Source organism: Neltuma alba, unplaced genomic scaffold (genome assembly GCF_004799145.2).
Source record: "Neltuma alba isolate B1F8T4 unplaced genomic scaffold, ASM479914v2 tig00011486_pilon, whole genome shotgun sequence".
Taxonomy (NCBI): domain Eukaryota; kingdom Viridiplantae; phylum Streptophyta; class Magnoliopsida; order Fabales; family Fabaceae; genus Neltuma; species Neltuma alba.
In genome coordinates this window covers 1-17,285 of record NW_021636155.1, presented here as the reverse complement: position 1 = coordinate 17,285, position 17,285 = coordinate 1, and the positions used below count along the sequence as shown (strand labels likewise).

Genomic DNA, 17,285 nt, shown 5'->3' with positions numbered 1-17,285 from the left:
TAACTTATTGACCGTAAAACTGCTTTCATTGTCTTGTCACAGACGTCCTATGCTCTGAACTTCACATGTTTATTTGGACTTTTTACATGTTATAAGAAAATCAATAATTAAACATTTATTATTATTGTCATTTAGTATTCCTCAAGACTCATTTCGCAACGCTTCAAAGTGAGTGAAGGAGTATTAACGCATATGTCTGGATTCCCCGTTTTTGCCATCCGCTGAGAATTCCCGCTTGGCCTCTCTGGGGCATTTGGCGGGAGGGAAAAGGGAAGGAAGAATGAGCTCGTCGGCTATGGAGGATGAGGCCCCTGACCTGGTCTGCCAACTTGAACACGTTCAAGGCTTGGTCGATGCTCTCAGCGCCGTTCGTTGGAAACGCCACCAGGTAGTTTATTCTCACTTACATCCTCATTTTCCACTTGGAATTGCGTCCCCGAACTATCACAACTATATCGATCTCTATGTGAATCAATTAGCTTATCGCTGTCGTCGCATCTAGGACGCGGTGGTAGAGTTGTCTGAGCACGGCATCGTTTTGATTGTGGAAGAAAGCGGTTGTCTTCAGGCCAAGGTTTATCTCAAACGCGAGGTACCCATTTTGCTTGTAATATTTGCATTCTTACTGGTATATCATCATAATTACGTATTGCGACGGTCTTCTTAGTTTCTCTGGGGAGTTCTGGTCGCAACATTCAAGTTAAATTCGAGTGGCATTCAGTATTTTGCCCTTTTTGCTCATGCAGTAATGCCTAGATTTGAGTTTGAATGTGTCTGTACTTGTAGCTATTCGCTCGTTATGATTACAACGCACAGGGACGGCCTCGTTTTGGAGTAAGCTTGGGCCTTCTAGTGGATTGTTTAAACGCATTCTCGGTTCCTGGTCAGTCAAGCATGATTGAAATTCAGTACCCTGGTCCTGACATGCAGGTTCTTCTGAAGTAAGTACCTTCGTTGATAATTTGTGTTTCACTGATTCGGGGACATGCAATGCTGACAGATTCGTCTTTCCTTGGCAAATTATTTATTAATAGACATTTTCATTTTTAGTGCCTGACAATGGCAAGGGCTGATAAGACCTGAAAATTCACTGGTTACTGAGTGCTAATTACAGTTCGATGGGCCCATTTCTTTAATCTGATGCGTTAATTAACGTTTATCATTTTGTAAAGTAAAGCTGTCCCCGGGAAGAAATAAATAATACTTTATCAAGTGAGAACTTCTGATGGATTCTGTCATTCTTTTTAGTCTAACTGGCATGCTGGCAAGTTTCATGGATTTTTATTGAACACAATACTTGGTTACTTTTAGTTTCTTACAGTGCTACAGGTGTAAAACTACACATTTTGTGGAACGGCCTGATCCATGAATGAAATTTACCTTCTTCACTATTTTAGGAAAGTTGATTCGGAGGTTGCTAGCATTTATGCAGAGATCAGGACAAGGATTCCTGACACAATGCCATGGGACTACAACTTTGAACCGGCTGGAACAAATCCTCTAACGTTTACTGTTAAGGTATGCTGCAAAGTTCTGATATCACCATGTCCCAGTTAGATGCTGCTTAACATTTCAGGTCTTGCCACCACAAATGCTGCTTTATATGTACACCTTGTTCCCTCAAGTTTCCAAATCTTGTATTTGCTTTATGAGATTGACAATAAGGTTTTTAATATTTAACTCTATAATAAGCTACTCTGCACTTGTACATGCTAATAAATTACTTTTGAGTTATGGAATAGGCCGCTTACCAACCTTAATGGTGCTCATTATTAAAATTCTTGGGTGCACTAAATGATGCGAGTTGTATTTTTTGTACTGTTTTTGAATTTATGGATCTATTCATGCTTTTTGAAAGAAAAACCATCTTGTTTAGTTTATTTTGGAGAATGCACTGCAACTTATATTCCAATTATGATATCAAAATCTAGTCTGCAGCACTGAAGGAAGCTATTGAGGATCTAGAATGGCCTGGATCAAGCATCCAGATCATTCTACAGCCAGTTCCCCCTTCTGTAACCTTGAAAGGTGAAGGCCATGGAGACTTGCAGGTTTGTGTTGTCTTGAACTAATGAATGAGCTCTTGTCGCTCTGGATCAATCTTATAGTGACAGTTTTTCTCATTCTCGCAGATAGACCTTATGTATTATGCAAATACTGATCTCTTGGCAGCATTTCAGTGTGATCACCGGGTTTCTTACAAGTAAAGTTTTGCATCATTACTTGAAGTAAAGCATGTTTTCCCTACCGTCATAATATCAAGACATTTCTTTGAATTCATGTCAGCAGGTACAAATACAAGTTCCTCAGAGCGACAACAACAAACATACCAAGCAGTGTTATCAAGGAAAACAGAGGAAGCAAGCTAACCGTTGGGAGAGGTGGACTTTTGAAAGTTCAGCATCTGGTTTCGATTGGCAAATTGCCTTCCTCACATGCATATGTAGATTCTGTGGGTTACCAGCAGCCGGGCCGTATAGCTTATATTGAATTTTTTGTGAAACCAGAGGAAATCGAAGATTCGGAATAATTATTAGACAGTTTTTGGAATATTACTGCTGCCAGGCTTTGCAGTGTACCTTGACTTTTTTAATGAATCGCTGTTGAAATCAAGTACAGGAGTAATTAAGGTTTTTCTTTTTAGTTTTACTATGTAAACCATAAATTTCTAGTACAGGAAAATGTTCCTTTTCCCCTTCTAGTAATCTTGCAACATTATAAACCATCTAGTTTGCAGCTAAGCCGGTAGCTAGAAATTTTTTTTAACACTATGGAGTTTAGGATTAATACTCATTAACTTATGTTACTAAATCTGTATTGAAACAAATTTCTTACTCTATTGTTTTCTGGTCTGGAAGACTCATATGGCACTATGGGTACAGCTTACTATTCTGTTCGTTCAAAGGTTTAGTTAGTAAATCAGGTTGGCTTTTGTAGAAAGCTGAACTAAAATCAACAGTAAGTATATCAATTTCCATCTATGGTATCAGGGCTGAGACATAGATGGACAATATAATTTTTTGTCTTCAATTTGTTGTAAAGTCCCTCAATGCATGATTTGATTGTACAAACTAACTCTATAAATAGGGATACTCTTGGGGTCAATGTTCTTACTTCCAACATAGAATTGTTAACATATGTAGTTTTTTCTCCTCCCGTTGAAAAATAAACAACCCTTCATAAATGCGCTATCAGTTTGTCACTATTGCTTGTTTATTCCCTTTTGCTTGATTTTGGATCCTATCCTTTGTTTTTCATAGTTCTATTGCCTTCCCCCACCCCAACCCGAGAGTATGAGAGAATAGCCTAATAGTAAGAGGATTTCTTTTTTTTTTTTTGGAACTTCTATTGAAATTTTCCAAAGAAACACTTAGGATTTAACACTTTATAACATGAAGCGGTTGTAATATTGTACCCAGAACAAAAAAATGAAGCGGTTGTAATAATGTATCTCTAAAATTTCTTAAAAATGATAACTCGATAAAATTGAAGAATTTCTAATATTTTCTCATATCACGTTCTTATGTTAGATGGCGGACTTTTCACTGCGTTTTTATTTAGTTTTTTATTTTGTTCTATTTTTTGTTGTTTTATTTTATTTTCCCAATGTTGTCCCTTGTCCTCTGCGTTTTGGAAGTTTTCCCGTGACTCTAGAGTTTCTATTTTTCCAAAAAAAAATAAAAGAATAATAAAGAAAGGTGATGTATTGGAAGAAGGAAGAGAAAATCACTTGGGAGTCCCACATCGCCTATTTTATCAAAGAAATGGCAGAATATAAATGATTGGAAAGGGCCCCCTTCTCGCCGTGCTTGGTAGCCCAAGCTTGTAACCCAAGTAGTGGTATCGGGTTGATGGTACACAGTTCAGGCGTCACCTGGTTGAGCTGGAGGCTGCGTTCGCTGGCTTACCCGTTCCAAGTCGGGAGCTGAGTCTAGACGGAGGGGTCTTGAGTCTCGTGGGCCTCCTAGACAGGGAGGAAAATGCGTGAGGCTGGCTTCACAGAGTAGCGAACACCTCTGGCTCTCTACAGTGGAAGGATAACAGGCCGCTGCACCCCCGGCTCACAATGCCCGGTGATCCTAGCTGCTTGAACCATCATTCTTTTTGAAATTCCCGTTTGGAACGGGGTAATACTCGTCATTCGTTGACTGTAGTATGTAATCGCCTTCGTTTTTAATATTACTCTCTAATTTGGAGACGTTTTAACGTTGATGGACCTGTCTTTCTTTCTTTAGCAGACCTTTATTTTCCTTGCTTCAGATGAAAGGGACCAATGGAAACTGACAATTTACAGGTCACAGGTTTTTAATTACAGCTTAGATATAGACCCTTTTATATTCTTGAATAAATTTTGAATTACACTTCGACTTACATTTTTCTGTTGTTACTGAGCTTTGGGAAATACGTAGACTTTGAAAGGAGGAGCATTTCTCTCTTGTGTAGTTTGTTGGGGAGAATGTTATGCAGTGCAACTTATCTTTCAATTATGGCGTCAAATTCTAGTCTGCAGCACTGATGGAAGTTATTGAGGATCTTGAGTGGCCTGGTTGAAGCATACAGATTATTCTACAGCCCATTCCCCCTTCTGTTACTCTAAAAGGTGAAGGGCCACGGAGAAGATTTGCAGCTTTGCATTGTTTTCAACTAATGAATGAGCACTTGCTCCCTCGGATCTATTATACTGTGAATGTTATTGTCTTGCTCGAAGATAGACCCCTGCTATGAACCTCACACAGAGTAGCAGAATTCAAAGGAATATATAGTGCTTACCTGAACTCCAATGACTCAAAAATCAGTACAAGATATACATGCAACTTGGAACTTGAAAGGAGAATGATAACGGAAGAATTACACCATAAGGGAAAACGACATGAATCAAAAAGGAGAGAAACTTTGAGATCAGAGAACTGAACCACAGGTAAAGGAGAAACTTCAGAGAGAAAAAGGGAGAGGATTCCACAGTAATCGTTAACAACCTTTGCACATGACAAGCATGTTCCCTTCTCTCTACGTCATCTTCCTTGGTCATCGATTCACCATGCTTCATTACATTATTTCAGAGTTTATCTTAACAGGTGCACAGGCTCCTCAGAGTATCAAGTAATATCCCAGGGGGGGAAAAAACAGAGGAAACAAGCTAACCATAGGATGAAGTGGGCTGCTGAAAGTTCATCAGCACCTAATATTGCCAAATCCGCTGCCTCACATACATATATCGATTCTGTGGGTTATCAGGACGAATAGCTTATATTTACTTATTTGTGAAATCAGAGGAAATCGAAGACTCTGCGGGTGATTATTAGGCTGTATTAAGCAAAATTTTTCCGCCAGGTTCTGCATTGTGCCTTGACATTCTCATTGGTTTGACGTCGAAATTTAGTACAGGAGTGATGAATGATTTTATTTTACTTTTACTCCGTGAAAAACGAATATCTTGTGCAGGAAGATGTTCTCTCCTCCCTCTCGGAACTCTTGACAGTCGTAAATTATCTGGTTTGTGCAGAAAATTCCTCCCCAAAAGAGTGTAGCGCCCCTCAAACTAAATTTGTGCTTATACATGATTTTATAAGAGTAACGTTTGGGCAAAAGATTGAAGTTTCAAAAGCTCTTCCATATGGTTCCACAAATGTATGGTTTGCTGCTGCTCTTACAATTCTTAATATTAGGTTGCAGGTAGCTTTGAATCAAATGGGCGGTTTCATTATGTAAATACATGAATATGACATTTAACTGTTGCAGTTGACTAAGTTGAAGTGATATAGGGTTTTAGTGCCGCGTATAGATACCTTGAGAAGCATGCTTGTTAAGTGGAGCATGCTTCGGTCAAAGAAAATCCAATCTGTAAAGTACTGAACTAAGAGCTGAGATAAACATAAACTTTACTGATATTGTTGAGTTTATGTTGTCATCACTTAGGAGATTAGATGATAAGATGAGACGGTGTCGTTGGATTATTTTGTCTTTGTGAATGAAGTTTTAGGGATGATAATAACATCATTAGATACTGAACAAAAATTCTGGGTGCAGCTTATGGGAAAGAATGATTATTGCAGCTTGAAAATTATTGTATGAGGAAAAAGAAGTAATTTATAAATTCTTTTGGCGTGTAGTATGTAAACGGTTTTTCCTAAACATTGCATTATTGCCTCTTAATTAATTACTACCTCCGGTCCTTAATATAAGATCTTGTTTGACTTTTATTTTAGTCCTAAATATAAGATTTCAATCCATTTTATTTCTCATATTTATGTATTTTTTCAAGGTGATTCTTCTAATAATAGTAGTTCTAACCAGTCTATTTGATTAGTAAGGATATTTTAGGAAAGACAATGCCTATTTATTACAAATAACTAACTTAACTTTTTTCTTAATTTCTTCAAATTAGTCAACTAGTTCTTATTACTCAGACTGGAGGTAGTATTTTCCAAACCGCTAAAAGAGATATGATAGTTTTCTTTAACAACTATTCAAATATCTCCAGAGCAGTTGGGGTTAAAATTTTAATTACATGAAGTTATTGTGTGCGTTGTCTCTGAAATACTATATACCTAATTTTTCTCATATATTATGTCATTCTTAATTATGTTGGATGGAAAATGTGTTTATGCACGGTGTATTTCTAGTCAGAAAATCCGTATAGAGAAGAGGGACTTTAGTGAAAATATATAAAAACTCGATCTGTCTTAATTAAATAAGGTTGAGACGTAGATGAAAATAATATCGTTGAAATAACTGCCTCCTGTATGAGCCCACTGATACTCAAACCTGACCGTATCAAAAGAAGAGACTATGCAAAAGATGATGATGATGAAGAAACCTTACTGACTAACTGATAAAATTTATGAGAGAGCTTATTTTTCAAAGTTGAATTTAATTAGGCTGAAAATGTGTGGAACTGGAAGTTTATTTTGTGGTTAAAGTTTGCTGAGGATTACATATTTAAATGATAGTGCTTGCCTTTTTACCAAATACAAGTACAAATGGGCATCTAATTCAACGATGAACACAGCTCAGGTTTCTGACTTTCTTCTCCGCTCTTCTCTCGTCCTTATCGCATATGCTTAACCGTCTCAATTTAATTTTCCTCTGAGATAAACACTTATGGGCAATATTTTTTTTCTAATGATACAAATTAATACAGAATACAGCGTAAATATAAGTAAAATATAATCATAGAGCTCATGAATCTCATATGTTATTTTATTGTCTCGGATCATTCTCATGCTTACAAACTCCATCATGTAAAAGATTTAATTTGGACTAAAATAGGCATTATATAAACTTATAAAAAAAAATATATATATCTCCTTTTTTGGTATTTGTTTTAGACCTTTTGCTTATATGTCTAAGTCAACATATCGTTTTTCCGTGTCAATTATGTATGCCCTTTCATCATCAAATCCTTATCCTGTACTAGCCCTATTTAATTTAACACGAAGTATGGTAATATACTAATATATGCATGGTATCATTAATTATTAGAATTGACTGAGTAGCTAAGTTAAGGCAACGTCTTTTATTTTCAATTCTTACTTGATTTATGTATTATCATGTCTCATTTTCATGTTAAAGATAATAAAAGATGAGAGTGGGCAATCAACCGAAAGTTTAGGACCTGTTTGTTTTCGAGTGTTGAAAACAATTTTTTATTTGTTAGGACCTGTTTTAGGACCTAACAAATTTTTTAGGACCTGTTTGTTTGACTATTTGTTTTTAATTGAGTGTTTTTAAAAATAACAAAACAAAAGTTTTTGTATGTCTTATTTTTTGTTTAGGAAAATTGGGAAAGTCTTTCTTCTCTGTTCAATAGCTTTTTTATCATCTGAAAACTTGAGTTCTCATTAAAACTTCACCCTTCTTTTTGAGTATGTTTATTTTCAAATATAATTTTTTTTAAAACAATCATCCAAACAGATTTTTTTATTTTTTATTTTCAAAACTTGTTTTTGAAAAACAATTTTATAAAATTATTTTGACAACAAAAAAACAGAACCATATATGTCCTTAAATTCCAAGGTTGTCAATAACTTGACGTTATCTGAAAACCCGAAAGGTTCAATAGTGCCATTGTGTTTGCAAGTTAATGAAATTATAGATAAGACAGATACAGATGGATATAGTGATGAACACAACTAATATCCATCACCTGTATTTGACTTGTGTACATACATATTTATGAGTTGTGATATCATGAACGTAGACTCCTTCGATTTTCTTTTTTGGCCAATTAAAAGAAGTCATTACGTTCTTCGATGAATCTGCATGTTCTAGGCAGTTTTTTTTTTTTTTTTTGCCAGCATGTTTTGCGTAGAACTAGAACTTTAAGGCTCAAGCTAATTAATGAAAAGGTTTTTGTTTTTTTGTCTTTAGGGGCTCTTGCAAATCTCGCATATCTTAGTAGGACAAACTTTAATTTCCTTTAATTCTTATGATATTTATTATTATTATTTTCAGTTTTAAATATAAGATTTAGTTTGTAACATAAATTTTATTACAAACTAGCTCTTATATTTAAAATCAGAAGTAACATTTTTTTTAATTTTGTTTATAAATTACTTTTAACATATTTTTCTGAAATCATAAAAAACCTTAAAGCTTATTAATAATGTCTATTAAAATTTGATAAATTTTTAATGTTATCTTATTTAAGATATAATTTTTTTAAAAGAAAAGAACAGGCTATGTATAAAATAATAATAAATGAATGTTAAAATTGTAAAAAATTTGATGATGTGACTTTTAAATGGGATAAGATTATTTTTCTACTCAAAATTTATGCATAGGACAAAAAATAAAACTTCTTTCTGGCTTATAAATATAATTAGAGGAAAATTAAATATCATTATGAGTAGCATCTCATAGTAATGTGTCCAACGCACTAGTTGTTAAATTGAAGAGGAAAATTAAATGTTGCTTTTTCTCTATACATTTCACATGTCGATAAACGTACGTGTGACTTCACTTAAATATTTCTTATATCAGTTAATATATATAAGCGATAACATATTGAGCGAAAAGTTCACGAAGTTAAATATATATGAATTTCTTTTTTGCCGACCACTAAGTTATATAAATACAAATATATAAAAAAAATCTATGATTAAATATGGACATCAAAATAGTAATTTAGTTTTTTGGATGGAGCTTTGTGAGTTTTTTTTTAAAAAAAAAAATTGGATCCAACTTGACGGGGAAAATCTTTGCTGGTAAAACAGGTCCACGTGCGTTTTCGTTTATTATATTTGTTTAAGCTATAAAACTGTACGTAATTAAATTAAGTTAATAATAAAAACTCATAAATATATTAACAAATCATGTTAAAAAAACTATAAGTAACACACACAGATGCTAGTCCTATTGCGAATGCTACTCATAAACTTGTAATTAATTTGATTAATTCACTCATTTAATTAAAAGAGAGCACCTGCACCTACTTTTTTTTACATAAAAAAAAAACAGAAAGTATAGTTGTCAAAGTGCATTAATGGAGGATGAACTTCTAGGTTGGCTATGAGGCATTAAAGATTTCCAACGACTTTGTTGGGTTTATGGGTTGTAGGAAACTTCCAACCACTTTGTGGCTGCTCGTTTGCCTTCCCTTTCTGTCACTCTTCTGCATTCTTTGCATTCATTGTCAACGCCCCTCGTCACTTTTATTATTAAGCTCTTCATGATTCTAGCATTATCTGCATTAATTCTTTTTTATTTTTGATAAAATGCATGGATTTTTCAGTGAACTTCCTATGTGTCTTTTCTACTAATCTTTAAATTTTAACAATACAGTCAAACTTTAGAGTTTGGATTATACTCACACGGGTTGTCTCCTTTCATTTATTCATTATTTCCAAAGGTACCTTCAATCATAATCTTTTTGCAATACTTCCTCTAATTCACTATATAAATTGCTTCTAAAATAATAGTTTTGGTCCAAAATATAAATTATTTAATTAATATTTATCTATCAATTTTATCTCTATAATTAATGCTTAAATGTATTGACTCATCGTATTTTTCTCTTTCCTTCACAACCACACTTAATATGTGTAAAGTTGAAAAAAAAAAAATTTAATTTGAAACAGATTTAACGAGTTAATTACAATTTTTTTAATTCTAATAAATTAATTAAAATAATTTATATTGTGAACTACTAGATGGATGGAGTATCAATTTTAAGACAACATTTTTAATAATTAATTCTAGCTTGTTGAGAAGAAATTTAGAAATTACGTTAGATAACTAGTTGTCTCAGCAGTAACACCATTCGTCTAGTTTGAATGAGGTTCTGAGTTTGAACCCAAAATTGTTATAAATAACATTAATTGCATAAGTTGAAAGGAATTGTCAATTGCCAGTTACTAGTACTCCTATTAGCTAGGCTTTAGCCGGAAAGCCACATACATACAACTTCATATTTATTTAAAGCCGTGCTACAAAATTCCCAATTGCTGATGATATACATATTTGTCCACTTGCACTTTGCCCGTAGAAGACAAATGGTTAGAAAATCAACTACATACGCTGATCCTAGCTATCAAATTGGCATTATCAAATTAATAGTTTATATATATATATATATATATATATCTGTGTGTGTATGTATATTCAATAGACGACTTATTATCTTCCTATTCATTCTTGATGTGACAAACCTGTATGCAGGCTGCCACATCTTGCCTTTACTCATCAGGAATGAGTTATCCAGTGGCTAGGTCACACACACACACACACACACAATGATCACATGAAAATAAACGGGACCACAGCATGTTAATTAATTTGTCTAATTACTTTCTTAGTTCACTTCTTTGTTTACAGACATAGAGAAACTCGTTAGTTCTCGTTTAAGAGTTGGTCACTGGATTTAAACAGAATTTTGTATGGCCATATATATAAAACTCATCAAATACTATAGCTTATTTTGTAGGGCACTCTCAATTTAAACAGAATTTTTCAAATGCAGCGAGTTATTAGTCTTTTTGTCAGTGCATGGACCTTGAGGCATAATATTTAATAAAAAGCAAGGAGCTACTATTAGAAGCAAAATTAAAGGGGAATTGGGTTAATCACATTTGTAAGGAAACAGAACGAGCAATATTTGGAGGGAATCTCTATTAATTACAAATTCACAATGCCTGCTAATTAAAATCTTGGTCTATGTGATTAATCTTCCAATCATAAATATAAGACCGTTTTGTAGTGTAAAATTATACTGCAAAATGTGTCTTACATTTAGGACTGAATGAGTATACACACACGTATATAACCCACATTTGTACTCATTCAGCAGTATGATAACAAATGCTGAAAATGGTAAATCTAATGTTACTATTTTCCAATGTGTTTATTACAAGCTCACATGATTACTATATTTCAATATTTGATCATAAATATAAAATCTGGGTAATGAATGAAGTTTAGTCTTAATAAATAGAGAAATTTAGTCATTTCGTCTCTTTCATTTAATATTTCTTACGTTTATTAATTTCATAGCTTTAAAGTTAGACCATTTTTGTCTTACAAAAACAGAGGGGGAGGTCAATTAATTGAATGGTCCAAAATCCAAATGAGTAGGAGTTGGGGTCACGATAGAACATCATCACACGCCGTCTCATCAAAACATCACCGCTAGCTTTTAAGTTCTAATTACATTTGATGATACGCCTCAACTTTCGCAGTCTCAGCGTATATATTCAGATGCTTCGAGATTCATATACAGTTTATTTATTTTCATATAATTGCATAGTTTAAAAAATAAGAAAAATATTCATATTATTGTAACACATTTCAAGAGTAACTTTCCTAATTTATAGCAGTAGGAAAAAAACGATAATGGAGACTTTGATTAGAAACTTGGTGTTGGCATCTTTAATACTCCTCTGGTCTTTAATATAAGACCCATTTAACTAATTTGATTAGATTTAGGAAGTTAGATAAGTTAGTTAATTATAAGAAATGTGACACGTTTTTCATAAAATACCATAATCATCTTTCTTAATACCCCCTCTTCCTCTTCTACTTGATTATGGTTGATGGAGTATCTATAGGGGTAATTTAAAGAAAATTGATAAATATGAGAAATAGGTTTTATATTTAAGACCAAAATCAATTCAACAATTGGGTTCTATATTAAGGACCGGAGAGTATAATTTTATTTTACAACGTACAACCACGCACACACGGAGTATTACTTCAATAGCATTAGTATTTCATATTATACTTTTTGAGATTGATGTCGGTAGTATAAAGAAGTTTGATATTATTATGAAAAGGTGCAATTATTTTATATTTTATATTTTAAATTTTAAATAAATACAGCATATTATATACTATCATAATAGGAGTATATTCTATGCTGGCAAAAAATAAAAAACGGAGTATATTCCACACTACAAGTCTAAAAATACTAAAATACACTCTACAGAATAAAAAAATCCCAAAACCTCGGGCCTTATAGGCTGGAGATATTAAATGTCTTCATTAGATATCTTTCTTAAGCATAAGGTCGTGATTTCAATTCTCATTAACGGTGGTATAACGGGTGTGTAAATTATGGTTGAAAAAACCCAAAATATTAATAAATTTATGTGTGTTCACCTTCAATTCTCTATTTGTGGCGGTTGTCATTTTTCTTTCTATTCTTAAGAAAATCTCCCTGACGTGGGATGATACAAAATCCAGGAGTGGGTACTTAAAAGGCTAACTGGAGCTTACTCTTACTCATAGTTAAGCTCAATAGATCATTCTCAGCAATTTAATGCACCCGGGATTTTTTGTTTTTTTGGGGGGGGGGGGAGGAAAAGAAAAAAAGCACACAATTTAATTTAAAAGCCTACACAAAATCAATTAATATCTCATGTGGTGGGTTGTTGTAAGTAATATAATGGTTGGGGGGTCACAACTCATCACACAACACTGAAACTGGAAACCCCGAAGCCACTTTTCTTTACTTTTTCTTAATGTTATCACAAAATTCAGGCACACCAATCTCATAATAGACATTGCATTCACAGGTGCCAAAGGAAAAAAGAGTACCAACGAAACAAATCTTCAATGGCATTGGGTGTCACAAATAGACTTAATTACGTATTATGATAGCGCGCACACATATATATACTCTAGCTTACTATTTTCTTATTAGATATTCACTCATATACTTGCATTTTCTTATTTAAAAGTTATAAACTAAGCTTCCTCCTCTACAATCTTGATCTGGGGTCAAAATTTATAAGCCAAAATGACCTATATGCACATAATTTAATTTTCAGACATACATTTTAGATTCCAGAACCCTGGCAAGTTGACTCAATGTCCTTGTAGTTTTTTTAATTAAAAAATTAGTTCATAATTAGAGTTATGATTAATTTTCATCACTGTCTTTGAAGATGACGTGTCACCGATATAACAATGAAATATAATTTAGTAATATTAAAACCCTACAAATTAATCAATAGTCGAACCCCTAAAACATTAGGCAAGTGAAAGTCTCATTTTCAAAAATGCGTTGCATTAAATTAGACGACTTATATAATTATATAAATGACTAAAAAAAAAAAAAAAACCATCCATCCTCCTACCCGATTCCTAACTTGCCTGTTGGTTCCTTCATTGCACGTTCACATCACAGCTCACCACCCTCTCTTTAATTCCCTTCTTCTGCATCGATCGCCCTCTCACATTCACTAACTCTACCTTCCACTTCCAGGCACTCCCAGCTATACTCCTTCCCCATTTTCCCCATCAAGCTTCTCTCTCTTTTCCTCTTCTGGGCCCAAAAACCACCACCTCCATGGACGACGCCAAGGAGAAAAAGAAAGAAGGAGATCCTCAGCCAAAAAAGCAGCAAAAAGTTCCCTTGTTAAAGCTCTTCTCCTTCGCTGACTTTTATGATTACGTGCTCATGGCTGTTGGATCTGTTGGCGCTTGTATTCATGGCGCTTCTGTTCCTATTTTCTTCATCTTTTTCGGAAAGTTGATCAACATCATTGGCTTCGCTTATCTTTTCCCCAAAGAAGCTTCTCACAAAGTTGCTCAGGTTTGTTTCAACTTTAATTCATTCTCACCCACCACTTTCACTCTTCTTCTTCTTCATCATGTATATATCCATGCTTATGGCCATTCTTTCTTCTCCTTTCCCCTTCGCCTTTTCGGCTTTCCTAATCTGGTTTAATTGCAGATACAAGAACATGCCCCTTTTCAAAAGTGAAACATTTTGGGGTTTCCCTTCCTTGATGGCTCTCAATAAATTCTTTTTCTCTTTGTCTGTGTTATCATGCTCTTGGTGGTATATATATATGCTATGAATGTTCACTCGGGTGTGATATATTTTGCAGTATTCATTGGATTTCGTGTACCTGAGTATAGCAATACTATTTTCTTCTTGGACAGGTATACACACACACACACGAACTTAATAAAATAAACTTATAATTAACTGATTATGGCCATATCAATTAACAAACTGATTGAATATGGTGGTGCATGCAGAGGTGGCTTGTTGGATGCATACAGGAGAAAGGCAAGCGGCGAAGATGAGAATGGCGTATTTAAGGTCAATGCTGAGTCAAGATATAAGTCTTTTTGACACAGAGGCTTCAACTGGAGAGGTCATTTCTGCTATAACCAGTGACATTATTGTCGTTCAAGATGCATTATCAGAGAAGGTATGTATGTATTTATATTCCAAAAAGACGACTTTTGGTCACTGAATTGTTGAAATCATATATAAACTTTTAGCGTTTATGGAAATCTCAAAAACTTGGTTAGGTTTGTTTGGAATTGTCAAAAAAGAGGCCAGTGGTTGTGCTGTGCTGTGCTGTGTTTGTGTTGGACCAAGGAAAGAGAGGAGGTTTCTGAATTCTGACACAAGCTTTTAAATGGGAGGGGAATTAATTGCAGTGGGGGGTGGGGTTGGCATTTATAAGTCGGGTGGGGGATTAGTTATGCTCTTTTAATTTCAAGTTTATTGATTTCCCACTTTAACTGCTCACCTCCCTCTTCTATCTTCACATGTATATATGAAACTGCTCATGCATGGTTCAATATTTACTTGGATATTGGAAATCACCTACTTCCAATTTCTCACTGCACGTGCTTGTCGCTTTCAAATTATATAACCACTACAATAAAATCACTTCGGCCAAAGCAATGTGAAAGTAATTTTGTCTCATAAATTGCAATGCCGCTTTTGGAATGGGGATAAGCAAACACACAATTAAGGTCTTTCTCTTATAAAATTGACGTGAAAAATATTGAACCGTACTGTTACAAGCTCTATACTATGAGGAAAAGTTAATATTGTGTTTGTTTAATTTAAAGTTTTAGAATTTTTTTTAAAATTATACTATATATCTTTCAATATAAATATGTTCAACTTTATTATTTTGAACTCTAATCTTCATGACATAAATTTAATTTCACGACATGGGATTCTTATTCATTAATTTGAAATGTGGATTCTATATTTACGGGCATTGGTTGCTCTGAGGACTTAAAAATTCAGATTGAACTTTGAGTGCAGCTATGTAATTAATTAAAAATAAATATGGCAGCATATCAAATTATACTTTTTTTCCATGTTTTATTTTTATTTACCTGGGTGTATCTAAATGAATTTTCTATTGTCTTTTCTCTCAATTGTTGACCTTCCCTCGTAAAAGCACAAAGTTTGACTCCTCGTTAGGAGATCATTATTACAAGGAATATACTGTAATTCGCTGTAGAAAGAAGCAAAGTTATTGAATAAGACAACTTATGGGGAGTATCATTTTTCGCTTTACATTCATTATTTTTTCCCCTTTTTGTTAATTTCTTTCCGGATTTTATTTATATGCAATGACTTCAATAACTGCAAATTCAAATGGGTGCAATATTCAAATCAATCACACATGAAATGGCGGGTTTTGCAGGTAGGGAATTTCATCCACTACATTAGCAGATTCATATCGGGATTTATTATCGGATTCGCGCGAGTATGGCAGATCAGTTTAGTGACACTCTCCATTGTGCCCTTAATTGCCCTTGCTGGCGGTCTCTACGCTTACGTCACAGTTGGGCTAATTGCCAAAGTTCGAAAATCCTACGTGAGAGCTGGTGAAATCGCTGAAGAAGTAATTTAACTACCGTCCCTTTCGTGTTCGGCGAAATGCTTGACTTAATATTGTGTGTCCATGTGTGTGTGTGTATATAAAGAAGACTCAAGAATGGCACTTGTTTTCTTTTTGTTTGTGGGTTTCAGGTGATAGGCAATGTTAGAACAGTACTAGGCATTTGCAGGAGAAGAAAGAGCTGTAAGATCATACAAAACGGCCCTAATGAACACCTACAAGAACGGTCGAAAAACGGGATTAGCAAAGGGTTTAGGACTTGGCTCCATGCACTGTGTTCTTTTTCTTTCATGGTCCCTGCTTGTTTGGTTCACTAGCATCGTTGTTCACAAGAATATCGCCAATGGTGGAGAGTCTTTCACTACCATGCTCAACGTTGTTATCGCTGGCCTGTAAGCATATCTGAGCTTTTAGATGATACTCATGATGAGTACTATTTAATGTATTTAAAGATGGAATTATTCTTGGTGACACTGCAACGTTTTAAATTGAACTGGTCTGTCTTATTTACCTAAACAAAAAAATTATCCCCTAGATTGGATATGCATGGCAGAAAATAACAGCCAGAGCAAAAATATTTTATTTTTCATAATCAAGAATATTGTCCAGGAACGAGTTACGTTATCTGGCTTTGCTCATTTACATTTAGGTGATGATAACTGGAAGAAGTAGCACTTAGATCTTACTAAATTTGAAAATAATTAATCCGTCTTCCTCAGATTCAAACCTGTCCTTATTACATGGCAGCCTAATTAAAGATAAGCACACCGATGAAGTGAAGCCAGCTAAATATAATAGAATGGGCGGTTACATTCTAATAGAATGAATGGTGAAAACTTATGGACGACAATTAGAGGATAGATTAGGAATGGAAGTACGGGTTGATCTTCTGCATTGGTCCGACAACTTCTCTTATTTGTAGTGCATAACTATTAATGACATTTTTATAGAATTAATTGCAGTCATGAGTGTCGGATAGATTCTAACGCAGAACTAGCATCTTGGATTAAGCTCGTTCCTCAATAAAGTACCGTGAAGGCTATATTTGCTTTTCAGGTCACTTGGACAGGCAGCGCCAGATATCACCGCATTTGTACGAGCAAAGGCAGCTGCTTATCCCATTTTTCAGATGATAGAGAGGGACACAGTGAGCAAAATCAGTTCAAAAACTGGTTATAAATT

The 17,285-nt window shown here is 34.3% G+C and overlaps 1 protein-coding gene and 1 pseudogene across 2 annotated transcripts; both read left to right on the top strand.

The window, feature by feature from the left end:
• Window positions 1-223: 223 nt before the first annotated feature.
• LOC114714117 (uncharacterized) lies at window positions 224-2,701 on the top strand. Of its 2 annotated transcripts, none has more exons than XM_028898811.1 (7): window positions 224-388; window positions 503-592; window positions 787-941; window positions 1,398-1,518; window positions 1,932-2,051; window positions 2,133-2,203; window positions 2,290-2,701. In XM_028898811.1, the coding sequence occupies exons 1-7, from the start codon at window positions 281-283 to the stop codon at window positions 2,528-2,530; spliced, it is 906 nt and encodes a 301-aa protein (XP_028754644.1). In that variant the 5' UTR covers window positions 224-280; the 3' UTR covers window positions 2,531-2,701. The 2 variants fall into 2 exon arrangements, with proteins under 2 accessions (XP_028754644.1, XP_028754643.1); XM_028898810.1 differs by having other exon boundaries at window positions 2,287-2,701.
• Window positions 2,702-13,774: 11,073 nt separating this feature from the next.
• On the top strand, window positions 13,775-17,280 carry LOC114714114 (ABC transporter B family member 2-like; annotated as a pseudogene).
• The last annotated feature ends 5 nt before the right edge of the window (window positions 17,281-17,285 follow it).